This window comes from Mobula hypostoma, chromosome 19 (genome assembly GCF_963921235.1).
Source record: "Mobula hypostoma chromosome 19, sMobHyp1.1, whole genome shotgun sequence".
In the NCBI taxonomy this organism is placed as follows: Eukaryota; Metazoa; Chordata; class Chondrichthyes; order Myliobatiformes; family Myliobatidae; genus Mobula; species Mobula hypostoma.
Window position 1 is genome coordinate 27,585,485 of NC_086115.1, and position 12,559 is coordinate 27,598,043.

The 12,559-nt window shown below is 41.4% G+C and overlaps 1 protein-coding gene across 4 annotated transcripts in view; it reads right to left on the reverse strand.

The window, feature by feature from the left end:
• Positions 1 to 12,559, reverse strand: part of LOC134358918 (protein bicaudal C homolog 1-like) — a 355,666-nt gene that overhangs the window by 167,332 nt on the left and 175,775 nt on the right. For all 4 annotated transcript variants that reach the window (XM_063071587.1, XM_063071586.1, XM_063071590.1 and 1 more), the window contains exon 3: positions 5,927 to 5,996. In XM_063071587.1, coding sequence (XP_062927657.1) covers positions 5,927 to 5,996 — 70 coding nt within the window. The remainder of the gene's footprint in view (positions 1 to 5,926; positions 5,997 to 12,559) is intronic.

The window sequence follows — 12,559 nt, forward strand, 5'->3', positions numbered from 1 at the left end:
CCAGCAGAAAATGAAGTATTTGTGTTGGGCCTCACTGTAAAGGTACAGGAGACCACTGGCCAAGGAATCAGAGTGGGAAGGGAATAGTGGCAGATCTCTAGGGCTCAGAGTCACTACTGTGGACCAAGTTCGGACTAAGTCGGACAAGGGTAAATTAATTACTTCTTCACCTGGAAAGATTGTTCAGGTCATTGGATGGTGAGAAGGTGATCAGGAAAGAGGTGGAAGAGCAGGTACTGGTGGTGGTTACGTGCAAAAGAGATGAGGGTGAATAGTAGGCAGGGAGTCACAAAGGGAGCGGTCCCTTCAGTACACTGATGGGGAACAGGTTATAAATGGTTCCCGAATTTGATAGGAATGATTCCTGACCTCACAATCTACCTCATTATGACCTTACACCTTATTATTTAGCTACACTGCACCTTCTCTGCGGCTGTTACACTTTCTTCTACGTTGTTAATGTTAACCTTGTACAACCTCAATGCACTGTGTAATGATTTGATCTGTATGAACACATTGCAAGACAAGCCTTTCCCTGTACTTTGGCACAGTTGACAATAATGACGGCGACAAGGTAGTGTCGTGTTTAGCACAACGCTTTACAGTACCAGCAACCCGGCTTCAATTCCTGCCACTGTCTGTAAGCAGTTTGTACGTTCTCCCCGTGACTGCATGGGTTTCCTCCAGGTGATCTGGTTTCCACCCACAATGCCTCAGCATCACATTCCTGCTCTTGTATTCTCGACCTCTTGAAATTAATGCTAACATTACATTTGCCTTCGTCACCACCGACTCAAGTTAACCTTTCGGATGTCCTGCACAAGGACTTCCAAGTCCCTTTGCAGATTTTTGGGTTTTCTCCCAGTCTAGAAAACAGTCTGCACATTTATTTCTACTGCCAAAATGCATGACCATGCATTTTCCAACATTGTATTTCGTTTGCCACTTTCTTTCACGTTGTCCTAATCTAAGTCCTGTAGCCCCTCCTCCAATCAAATCATCTGCAAACTTGGCAAGAAAATCATCTATTCCATCATCTAAATCATTGATATACAGCATAAAAAGCAGTCCCAACACCAACTCCTGCAGAACACCACTCGTCACTAGCAGCCAACCAGAAAATTATTCTTTTATTTCCACTCGCTCCCTCCTATCAATCAGCCATTCCTCTAACCATGCTAGTAACTTCCTTGTAATACCATGAACTTTTAACTTGGTAAGCAGTCTCATGTGTGGCACCTTGTTAAAGGCCTTCTGAAAATCCAAATATACATCATCCACCTCATCCCCTTTATCTATCCTATTTGTAATCTCTCAAACAATTCCAACAGGCTCATCAGACAAGATTTTCCCTTAAGGAAACCATGCTGACTTTTTCCTATCTTGTCCTGTGTCACCAAGTATTTCATAACTCTTAACAATTGACTCCAACATCTTCCCAACCACTGAGGTCAGGCTACCTGGTCTATAATTTTCTCTCTGCTGCCTCCCTCCTTTCTTAAAGAATGCGGTGACATTTGCAATTTTCCAGTTCTCCGAAACTAGACTTCAATGATTCTTGAAAGGTCATTACTAATGCCTCCATAATCTCTACTGCTATCTCTTTCAGAACCCTATGGCATAGTTCATATGATCTGGGTGACATATGCACCTTTAGGTCTTTCAGCTTTTTGAGCAACTAGTCCCTTATAATAGTAACTGCACTCACTTCTCTTCCCTCACATCCTTGAACACCTGGCACACCGCTTGTGTCTTCCACAGTGAAGATGAGGCAAAATACTTATTTAGTTCACCTGCCACCTTCTTGTCCCCTATTATTATTCTCTCTGGCTTCACTTCTTATCCACTCTCATCTCTCTTTTATTTTTTATATACTTGAAAAAGCTTTTTATATCCACTTTGATATTGTTTGTTAACTTGCTTTTATATTTCATTTTTCCCCTCTAATGATTCTTTTAGTTGCTTTCTGTAGGGTTTTAAAAGCTTTCCAATCCTCTATCTTCCCTCTAATTTTTGCTTTGTTGTATGCCCTGATATTAGCTTTGACTTCCCTTGTCAGCCATGATTATATCATTTTGCCATTTGTTTTCGGAATACATCCATCCTACACCTTCCTCATTTTTTCCAGAAACTCAAGCCGTTGCTGCTCTGCTGTCATCTCTGTCAGCATCTCCTTCTAATTTACTTCCGCCAACTCCTCTCTCATACCACTGTAATTTCCTTTGCTCCACTGAAACACTGCTACATCAGACTTAACTTTTTCCCCCTATCAAATTTCAAGTTGAACTCAATCATATTGGGATCACTGGCTCCTACGGGTTCCTTTACCTTAAGGTCCCTAATCACCTCCAGTTCATTACATAATACCCAATCCAGTATAGCTGATTCACTAGCAGGCTCAATGACAAACTGCTTTAAAAAACCATCTTATAGGCATTCAATAAATTCACTCTCTTGAGATATATTACCAACCTGATTTTCACTATCTACCTGCATCTTAAAATCTTCCTTGACTATCATAACATTGCCCTTTTGACATGCCTTTTCTATTTCCTTTGGTAATCTGAGGTTCACAGCCTAGCTATTGTTTGGAGGGTTGTATATAACTGCCATCAGGGTCCTTTTACCCCTGCAGTTTCTTAAGTCAACCCACAAGGATTCAACATTTTCCGATTCTGTCACATCTTTCTAATGATTTGATGTCATTCTTTACCAGCAGAGCCGTGCCACCCCTCTGCCTACCTTCCTATCCCTCCGAACATGTAACCTTGGATATTCAGCTCCCAACTACAACCATCCTTCAGCCACGATTCAGTGATGGCCACAACAACATACCCAAAAATCTGTAAAAGTGCGACAAGATCATCCAGCTTATTTCTTATACTCTGTGCATTGAGATATAACACTTTGAGTATTTTATTCGCTGCCCTTTTAGAATCTGCATCCCTAATGCATTGATACTCACCCTGCTGGCTGCAATTTTGCCCTTCCTGACAGTCTGACTGTACGCTATCTTTGCTATTTTATCATCTGTCCTATCCTGAGTCCCTTCACTCTGGTTCCCATCCCCCTGCCAAGTTAGTTTAAACCCTCCCCAACAGCTCTAACAGCTCTGCCTGCGAGAACGTTGGTCTCCCTCAGGTTCAGGTTCAACCTGTCCTTTTTGTACAGGTCATACCTCCCCCAGAAGAGATCCCAATTATCCAAGAACCTGAAGCCCTGCCCCCTGCACCAGCTTCTCAGCATTTATCTGCCAAATCATCCTGTTTCTACCCTCACTAGCGCATGGCACAGGGTTCTAGAGACAGAAATATCTTGAGTACTTAAACAGATGCACGGTGCTTAAATCCACATTAGCAGAAGCTTGATGATCAAAATATGACTTTTTCCAGAGCTTCTGGCAAATAAATCATAGATTCAACAATGGGTTTTACTGGCCGAGTACAAAGCATCTAGGGTTGTGTTGATAATTAATGTTCAGCAAATATTGCAATAGATACTAACAAGCCAGGTTTACTTGCTTAAGTGAATGCATGATACACAAATGCCTTGTCATGATAAGCCTGTTATCTGGGCTATTTATTTTACTAAATTAAACTAACAAAACAACTAGATCATAAAACCTCAACCTTAACTGCAATGCTCACCCTCTGCTCCCTTGATATTTCCCATCTCAGATCCAACACTTTCACTTCCATAACATCTGATGTCATTAATCATCCCCTTTCCTCCAGTTAAATCAGAAGCAAAATCAAAATCAGGCTTAATATCATCTGCACATGTCGTGAAATTTGTTAGCTTTGCCACAGCAATACATCATCATTGAAAAGAAAGAAAAAAACTGAATTACAGCCAATACATATATATTTACATTAAGTAGTTAAATAAGTGGTTCAAAAGTAGTAACAAAAAAGTAGTGAGTTAGAGTTCATGGGTTCAATATCCATTCAGAAATCGATGGCAGAGGGGAAAAAGCTGTTCCTGAATCATTGAGTGTGTGCCTTCGGGCTTCTGTACCTCCTTCCCGATGGCAGCAATGAGAAGAGGAAATGACCTGGGTGATGGGGGTCCGAAATGATGATAGTGCATCCTGACAATTCCGCCTTCCCCAACCCCATCTGCAAACTTTTCTATGCCTACCAAGTTCCTACTACCTCACAATGTCTTCCCTCTCGAAGTTCATTAATCAAACTTGCACCCGAGCAAAAACGCAATGGTCCGCTACGCCTGGTCTGACTGCAGTTAGTCTGACAGCAATTCATCGTCATCATGTGCCCTCTGTGACGTTAACCACTTCACTCTACTTCACAGTTCCAACATCACCACCCCTCTATTCACACGGTCCAAAGATTCCTTGTCATAAGTTACAAAAGCCTAAAAACACATACCACCAGGCTCAACAATGGCTTCTATACCACTGTTATCAGACTCTTAAACAGACCTCTCATACATCCAAAGTTCACATATGAAGGTAAATTTATTAGCAAAGTACATAAGTCATCACATTCTACCTTGAGATTCACTTTCTTGCAGGCATTTACAGGAAAGCAAAGAAATACTAGAAGTATGAAAAAAACTACACAAAACTAGAAAAAGATTAACTAACAACCAATATGCAAAATAAGATAAATTGTGTAATTACGTAGAACAAAATACTGAGAACATGTGTAAAGAGTCCTTGAAAGTGAGTCTGTAGGTCGTAGAATAAGTTCAGAGTGGTGAAGGAAGTTATCCATACTGGTTCAGGAGCCGGATATTTGAACGGTAATAACTGTTCCTGAATCTGGTGTTGTGGAACCTAAGGTTCTTGTACCTTCTGTCCGATGGTAACAGCATGGCCTGGATGGTAGGGTCTGTGATTATGGGTGCAACCTTCTTGTGGCAGGCAGCACTGCACGTAAACGGGTTAATAGTGGAGAGGGCTTTGCCTGTGACGGACTGGGCTGTATCCACTACTCTCTTTATCTAATTCTGTTCCTGGGCATTGGTGTTTCCATACCAGGCTGCGATACAACCAGTTAGGATACTCTTCATTGCACATCTTTGGAACTTTATGAAAGCTTTTGTTGTCATGCTGAGTCTACACAGAATTCTAAGGAAACAGTGGTGCTGCTGTGCCTTGTTGTGACGTGCTGGTCCCAGGACAGATCATCTGATATATCAGCACCAAGGATTTTAAAGTTACTGACCCCTTCCACCTCCAATCCCCCTAATGAGGATTGTCCCATGGAACTTTCAAGCTCCCAGTCCACCTCATCATACCCCTTGAAGTGTGGGGAGACAAACTGCACCTTCTCTGTAACTAAAACACTACATTCTGCATTGTGTTTCTCTTTTTATGACCTCGATGTACTTATTTGTGGAATGCTCTGTCCTGGATGGCGTGCAAACGAAAGCTTCTCACTGTATCTCAGTGCATGTTACAATAATAAACCAGTACCGACAGCTTCATGGAGAGATTTCCTCATGGCAAGCTCCAAACAGGAGCAGAAACAGTACTCAGCGACAAATCTGTATTGTATTCACACGTTCAAAGGGCTTCACAGCTGTTCACATTTTGTGACACTTCTCTCAAGTCACCCGACCAGGAAGATCACGGCTATTTTCATCTGCCCAGCCCCAAAGCATTATCATTATGTTTGAAGGCAAAGGGAGGAGCAGGCAAAGGGAGACAAGGGTGAATCTTAAAATGTGACAGATGGAAATCTGAGGTGTGAAGCAAAAAAAGACACATGGAAACAAGAAAACTTGTCAGAGTTAGATGTATAAAAACTCAAACATCTGTGACTGGAGTTTGGCTTCTCACGATCCCACTGAAGGAGGCTATATTTTAAACTTACAATATTATAATTATGTTTTATTTCCAGAACATGAACATCGCAGTCACAGAAACTTGTATTTTCATTACTGGCGGCAAGTCACTTACCTTTCTTGGACTTTGCTCCAATCTTCAATTTTGATGGCCATGCTATCTGTGTGCTTGTTTCTTCCATAATCTGTTGAAAGATTTGAAAGCTGATGATAGTACCATTCAAATGGCTTGAATGCAAGTTTTATCACTGAACAAAGTAACCAACTGTACAGTACCCTCCCCACTTACCTTCGTGGTTAGGGAACAATCTGACTAAAGATTAAATAATCAGCTACAAACACAAACACCGATTTAGAAGATTGGGGAAAATATTTCAATAAAAAACTCATCTGATGGCTGCCACTACAATCTTTGCACCATTCTGCTGCTTTCATATTATCGTATTTATTCTTGTATTTGTATTTATTACCACCATATATAGTTTACTCTTGGCTTCATACGAATAAGGAATTTCATTACACCCTATTGTATATGACAATCGTAGCCAGGGATGAATGATAGGCCAGATGTAGAGGAAGACAGAGTCTTAAACGACTGGAAGACATGCGGACAGCAAAATGACATGAAGCCAAAAAATAATCTGAAGATGAGCAGGTAAAGCTGGAGGCACTGATGGACAGGACATCGATGTGGGTCTCACCAAAGAGCCAAAGATGATGTAATGGCTCTGTTTTGGAGTCTTCATAAAGAAAAAGGCATGTGTCCAGATGTGAAAAATAATTCAAATTTTAAAAAAATATTTCACTTAAGTTGCAATGCCCATGACAATCAGGTTCTCAGGTCAAAATTGTAGCTATACGTCTCTTGCTAGAGTCTAGAAGGAGTTGATGTGAGATTCGTAGGATGTCATCGCCTTTTGGTTTCACAATGTTCAGAAGACAACAAATATAGGGTGAGACTAAAAATTACATTGTGTTTTACCAACCCCCCACCATGTCTTTCACAAATGTGTCAAGACCACCGAAAGCAGGAAAGTAAGGCAGGAGGATAGATAAAGATCCCACTGAATGTTAAGACAGAAGCCGGAGTTCATGGTCGGCAGCAATCCCCTTCCCGCAGTTGACTATCAGGCATTATTGCACTGTATATATCATTGGTATAATCACTCAATGAATAGCTCTGTCCCAAGAACCTGCCTGAGCAGTTGCATGTCATTGAGGCACAGAGATATACAGAATGGAAACAGGCCTTCGGCTCAATTATGCCCATGCTGACCAAGGTATCTTCCAAGGCGTACAGTCCAGACTCCATAAAGTCCAACACATTTAACATATTCATGCAGAATATTATAGACAAAAGGGCAAAAGTGTAAAACTCTACCAATAGCCATTCATCAAGCCACCTCTTGCATTTTGACTGGTTGTGAGATAGGAAGCTTTAGCACCTCTGTAGAGCTGAGCTGGAGGTAATGGATGGCTTGCAGTGTCTCCTAGCACTGTGAGCTTTCATTGCCCCAATCTAACAAATGACTTCCTCCACAACAACTGCCCTTGTTTCTCAGACTGCCTTCAAAGCATTTTCTGGTTTTGCACTCTATGCCATCCAAAGAAGTTTGCTGAGGCTAACCACCCAAGTAGAAATATCATTAGTTTTAACTACATTGTTCATATCAGGGTTTCACAACATACTGAAACGACCGTGCTGTTGTCTTCAATTCTCCTGCCAAAGGCAACCGACAGAGGAATGCTGCAATAACAGAGGTTTCCTTGAAGTAATTTTGTGGCAACGTGCTCGCCCTGGAACACCCACCCACAAGAAATCAGAAACTCAGAGGAAAATTGGAACATGGGGTGACTGCCAGGCTACCATTGTTTGGGAAGGGGAAAAATTGGAAAGTGGTGGGACATGAAAGTAGAAGCGGAGTAGATGGAAATGGGAAAAGGAAATATTAACAGAGGAGAGAAAAAAAGAAGGGAAGAGGAGGGGAATGACAGACTAGTAGGAAGAGGAAGGGAGGGCTAATGCTGAGGTAAAGAAACAGAAGGCTGAGGAAAGGAAAGAAGGAATGGGAGGGGAAAGATACAGAGGAAGGAAGGAGAGTGAATGTGTGAGCCTAAGGCTGGAGAACAAGAGCAAATAGAGATGATGGGTGGGGAACAGAAATGAAGTCATCTTCTTCAATCTCAGATTGGTTCTCCTCCCTTCACAACCATGTCCAGATTTCAAAACCCAAGCTTAAGATATGGAGGGACCTACGGCTTCTGTAGGAGGTCGCTCTGGACTTATTTTCACTCTGGATCTGTGAATTCTGTGGTCATGAAAACAGAGAGCATAGAAAATGGCCTGTCCATCCCACTTCATCCATGCCAATCATAATGTCCATCTCTGCCAAACCCACTCACCTGCATTTGATCCATATCCATCTAAACCTTTCCTATCTATCTACCTATCCAATTCCTTTTATGCATTGTAAATGAGACTGCTCTACCATCTCGTTACATAAGTCCATGAAATCTTGCCCATCAGCTCTCTATGAAGTTCCTACCCTCTCATCGTAAAACATGCCTTCTAGTTCTACATTTCCGTTGCCTGATTTACCTCTTGTATTTTTCAGAATCAGAATCAGCACTAGGTTTCATATCACCAGCATAAGTCTTGAAATTTGTTAACTTTGCAGCAGCAGTACAATACACGAAAGTATAGAAGAAAAAAGTATATATACATATATTAAACAGTTAAATTTAAAATAGGGAAAAAACAGAATTTTTATTTTAAAAGTTAGGTAGTGTTCATGGGTTCAATGTCCATTTAGAAATTGGATGACAGATGGGAAGAAGCTGTTCCTGAATAGCAGAGTGTATGTCTTCATGCTTCTGTACCTCCTTCCTCTTGGTAACAATGAAAAGAGGGAGTGTCGTGGATGATGGGGGTCCTTAATAATGGACGCCTCCTTTCTGAGGCTCTGCTCCTTGAAAACGTCTTGGATACTACAGAGACTAGTACCAATGATGGAGCTGACTAATTTTACAACTCTCTGCAGCTTCTTTCAATCCTGTGCTGTAGCCCCCCCCTCCCTATACCAGATAGTGATGCAGCCCGTGAGAATTCTCTCCACAGTATATCTGTAGAAGTTTTAGTGTTTTAGATGACAAATCAAATATTCTCAAACTCTTAATGAAAGATAGCCACTGTCTTGCCTTCTTTATAGCTGCATCGATATGTTGGGACCAGGTTAGATCCTCAGAAATCTTGGCACCCAGGAACTTGAAATTGCTCATTCTCTCCACTTCTGATCCTTCCATGAGAATTAGTTCATGTTCCCTCATCCTACCCTTTCTGGTCCACAATCAGCTCTTTAGTCTTACTGATGTTGGGTGCAAGGTTGTAGCTGCTGCGAAACCACTTATCTAGCTGGTATTTCTCACTCCTGTATGCCCTCTTGTCTCCATCTGAGATTCTGCTGACATTGGTTGTATCAGCGGCAAATTTATAGATGGCATTTGAGTTACACCTAGCCACACAGTCATGGGTATAGAGAGAGTAGAGTAGTGGGCTAAGCAAACACCCCTGAGGTCCACCAGTGTTGATCATCAGCGAGGAGGAGATATTATCACCAGATTGTGGTCTTCCAGTTAGAAAGTCAAAGATCCAATTGCAGAGAGAGGTACAGAGGTCCAGGTTCTGTAGCATATTTATCAGGACTGTGGGAATGATGGTATTTAACGCTGAGCTATAGTCAATGAACAGCATCCTGACATAGGTGTTTGCATTGTCCGAGTGATCTAAAGCCATGTGAAAAGCCATTGAGATTGTGTCTGCTGTAGACCTATTGCAGAAAAAGGCAAATTGAAGTGGGTCCAGGTCCTTGTAGAGGCAGGAGTTGATTCTAGCCTTGACCAACCTATCAAAGTATTTCATCACTGTAGACGTGAGTGCTACTGGACGACAGTTTATAAAGCTCTGTAAGATTACCCCTTAGCCTCCTACACTTAAGTGAAAATAGACTCAACCTAACCAACCTCTCCTCATAACTACAATCCTCCATTCCAGGAAACATCCTGGTGAATAACTACTGCATTCCTTCTGTTGCTAACACATTCTTCCCATAGTGTGATGACCAGAAATGTACACAATACTCTTAAGTATTGCTTAACTGATGTGTTTTCTACAGCTACAAACATGAGTTGAGTAGGTAAGGAAGACAAAAGCAATGTAGGCATTCATTTTGAAAGGACTCTAACATAAAGAAAGAATGTAATGCTTATGCTTTATAAAGCATTAGTCAGAACACACAGAGTATTGTAAGCAGATTTGGGCCCCTTCTCTAAGAAATGATGTGCAGGCATTGGAGAAGGTCCAGAGGAAGTTCACAACAATGATCCTGGAAGTGAAAAGGTTACCATATAAGCAGTGTTGGATGGCTGGAGTTTAGAAGAATGGGGGGGGGGGAGGGTGGTGAGGCATGTGGGTTTCATTGAAACCTATTGAATACTGAAAGTCCTGGATAGAGTGGAAGTCCCCAATAGTTTGGGAGTCTACGACCAAAGGGCACAGCCTCAGAATATAAGGATGTCCCTTATATGAGGAGAATTTTCTTTAGTCAGAGGGTGGTAAATCTGTGAAATTCACCACCACAGATGGCTGTAGAGGACAAGTCATTGGGTATATTTAAAGCGGAGACTAATAGGTCCTTCATTAACAGGGGCATCAAAGGTTACGGGGAGTGCTCTGAGTCCATAAGCTTCTAAACTTTTTAACACTATCTTGAGATTTTGGAAATGTTCCTCGTCATCCTCTCCAGCAATGCTGAGAACCCGGGCAGCCTTGCATCACCTGATTCATAGCTTTTTGTCAGAGTGCAGGTGCAGGTGCAGATGCAACTCCAGAAATAAGCCTACTATAGTGATAAAGCTCTTTCTGAGTGTTTATGGTGAGAAGCACTTTGGACTCTCCTTCCATTTCCATCTGAGGTAGGCCTGACAGACCCATCCTTCTTGGCTACTGGGACCACTGGTGCTGTTCATGGGCTCCAGTCAACCTTGGAAAGAATTTCTTCAGTTTTCTTGCAGACTAGCTCATTGGCCTCTTTATTATGATCGTATAAGTAACCAGACAGGCTTTGTAAAACTTGGGTGTGGCATTTTCACTTAACACTATCTTACCCTTGACACGTTTGAGTTGTCAGTGTCATCTGTGAACACTACTGTAGCGTCATTCAGTACCTTTCTTAACTCACCTTCAGTTAGCTCTGTTGCAGGGGATGTTTCATGCAAATAGTAGTTGTCTCAGCCAATCACAGCCCCACAATGTTGTCCCTCCCTGTTTTTACCATATGCAAGCTCAATGTGGCTTGTTGGTTGTTGTATTTCACTGCTATAAATGTCATTCCCACCGAGTTGCCTTTTCTCCAGTACAAGTTCCTAGTTGGATAATTGAAGACTTCAGTTTAGTATCTTTGAAATGGTGTTCAAACTCTTTTTTTTTGTAATGACCAAAACAGTTGAGTCAATGTCCAACACTATTTGAATTAATTTGCCGTTCGCTTCTGGTAAGCCATATTGGTCATCTCGTGTTAGTTTTCTCAATGTAAATCTCAAGGTTACCTAGCCCTGTGTCACTATCATCACTATCATACTTTTTTTGTACCTGAGACCTTGGTCTTCAGTTCTTTCTCTGCAAACCTTCGATGGGGGCCATGAATGTTTGGCCTCAAGAACGAACAAACGAACACACACACACGCACACACTCACACGCACACACACGACCTATAATAATCACAAACACAAACTGATTCAGATACAGCCTGATCATTGGTGGAAACTATTATTTTCTGGATGAAAGCTCGTACAATTGAGTTTTGTTTCACAAGATCAATATGTCTCCATTTACAGTGTGATACTGTTTCAGCTGTTCACAAAAGGTATCAACTTCAAAAATGTGCAATAGCTGCTATACATTTTCCCTCCAGATCTTACGTGGTAATAAACTGACCCAAGTTAACAGTCTGCATGTCCAAGTAAAAACTGGCATAATAACACATTGCCCAGTTATTGCCACACACAGGCAATTATCCAAATCCAGGCCATGGTGCATTAAAGTGGAACATTATTTAATTCTATCACCTTCAACTGGGAGAAGGGAAAATAAATATAATTGAAACACAAGGTGAAAACAAAGAATTCGCTTTTGAGAGCTCATCCAAATATTAACTAATGCTTTGTTTCAGTGCTGGGAAATTCAAACATTTCCTCAACAATCTTTTCATGACCAAGCCATAAAATAAAATCATCGTGCTAATGAAGACTAAAACCATTACACACTGTAATCATTAAGAGAGTGAAGATTCTTTACTGAAGGTTCACTGAGAGGGAACTGAAGGCCAAGGTCTCAGGTACACCTGACTGGAGTTTACTGGCTAGTAGTGCTTCTAAGCAGGTGTGTGAGCAGATACTGCCAATGTGAACTTTCTTCAGCTACGGTCTGCTCATTAAAAGTCTTCCAAGAAAAAGTTCATAATCACATTAAAAGCAACAGAAATCCTCTGACATACTAAGGTAAAATATTAGTCTCTTGCCAGAATACAATACCCACTAGTGGAATCCTAAACAAGCACATTACAGTTATTTTCAATACCAAGTCAAGCCTATTATTTACAAGAGGGCTGTTACCAGCAAGGCAATAAATAGAGAGTTGGGTTATGAGATTAACCTAAGTAGTTACACCTTTGCCTAGCATGTATGATGGAT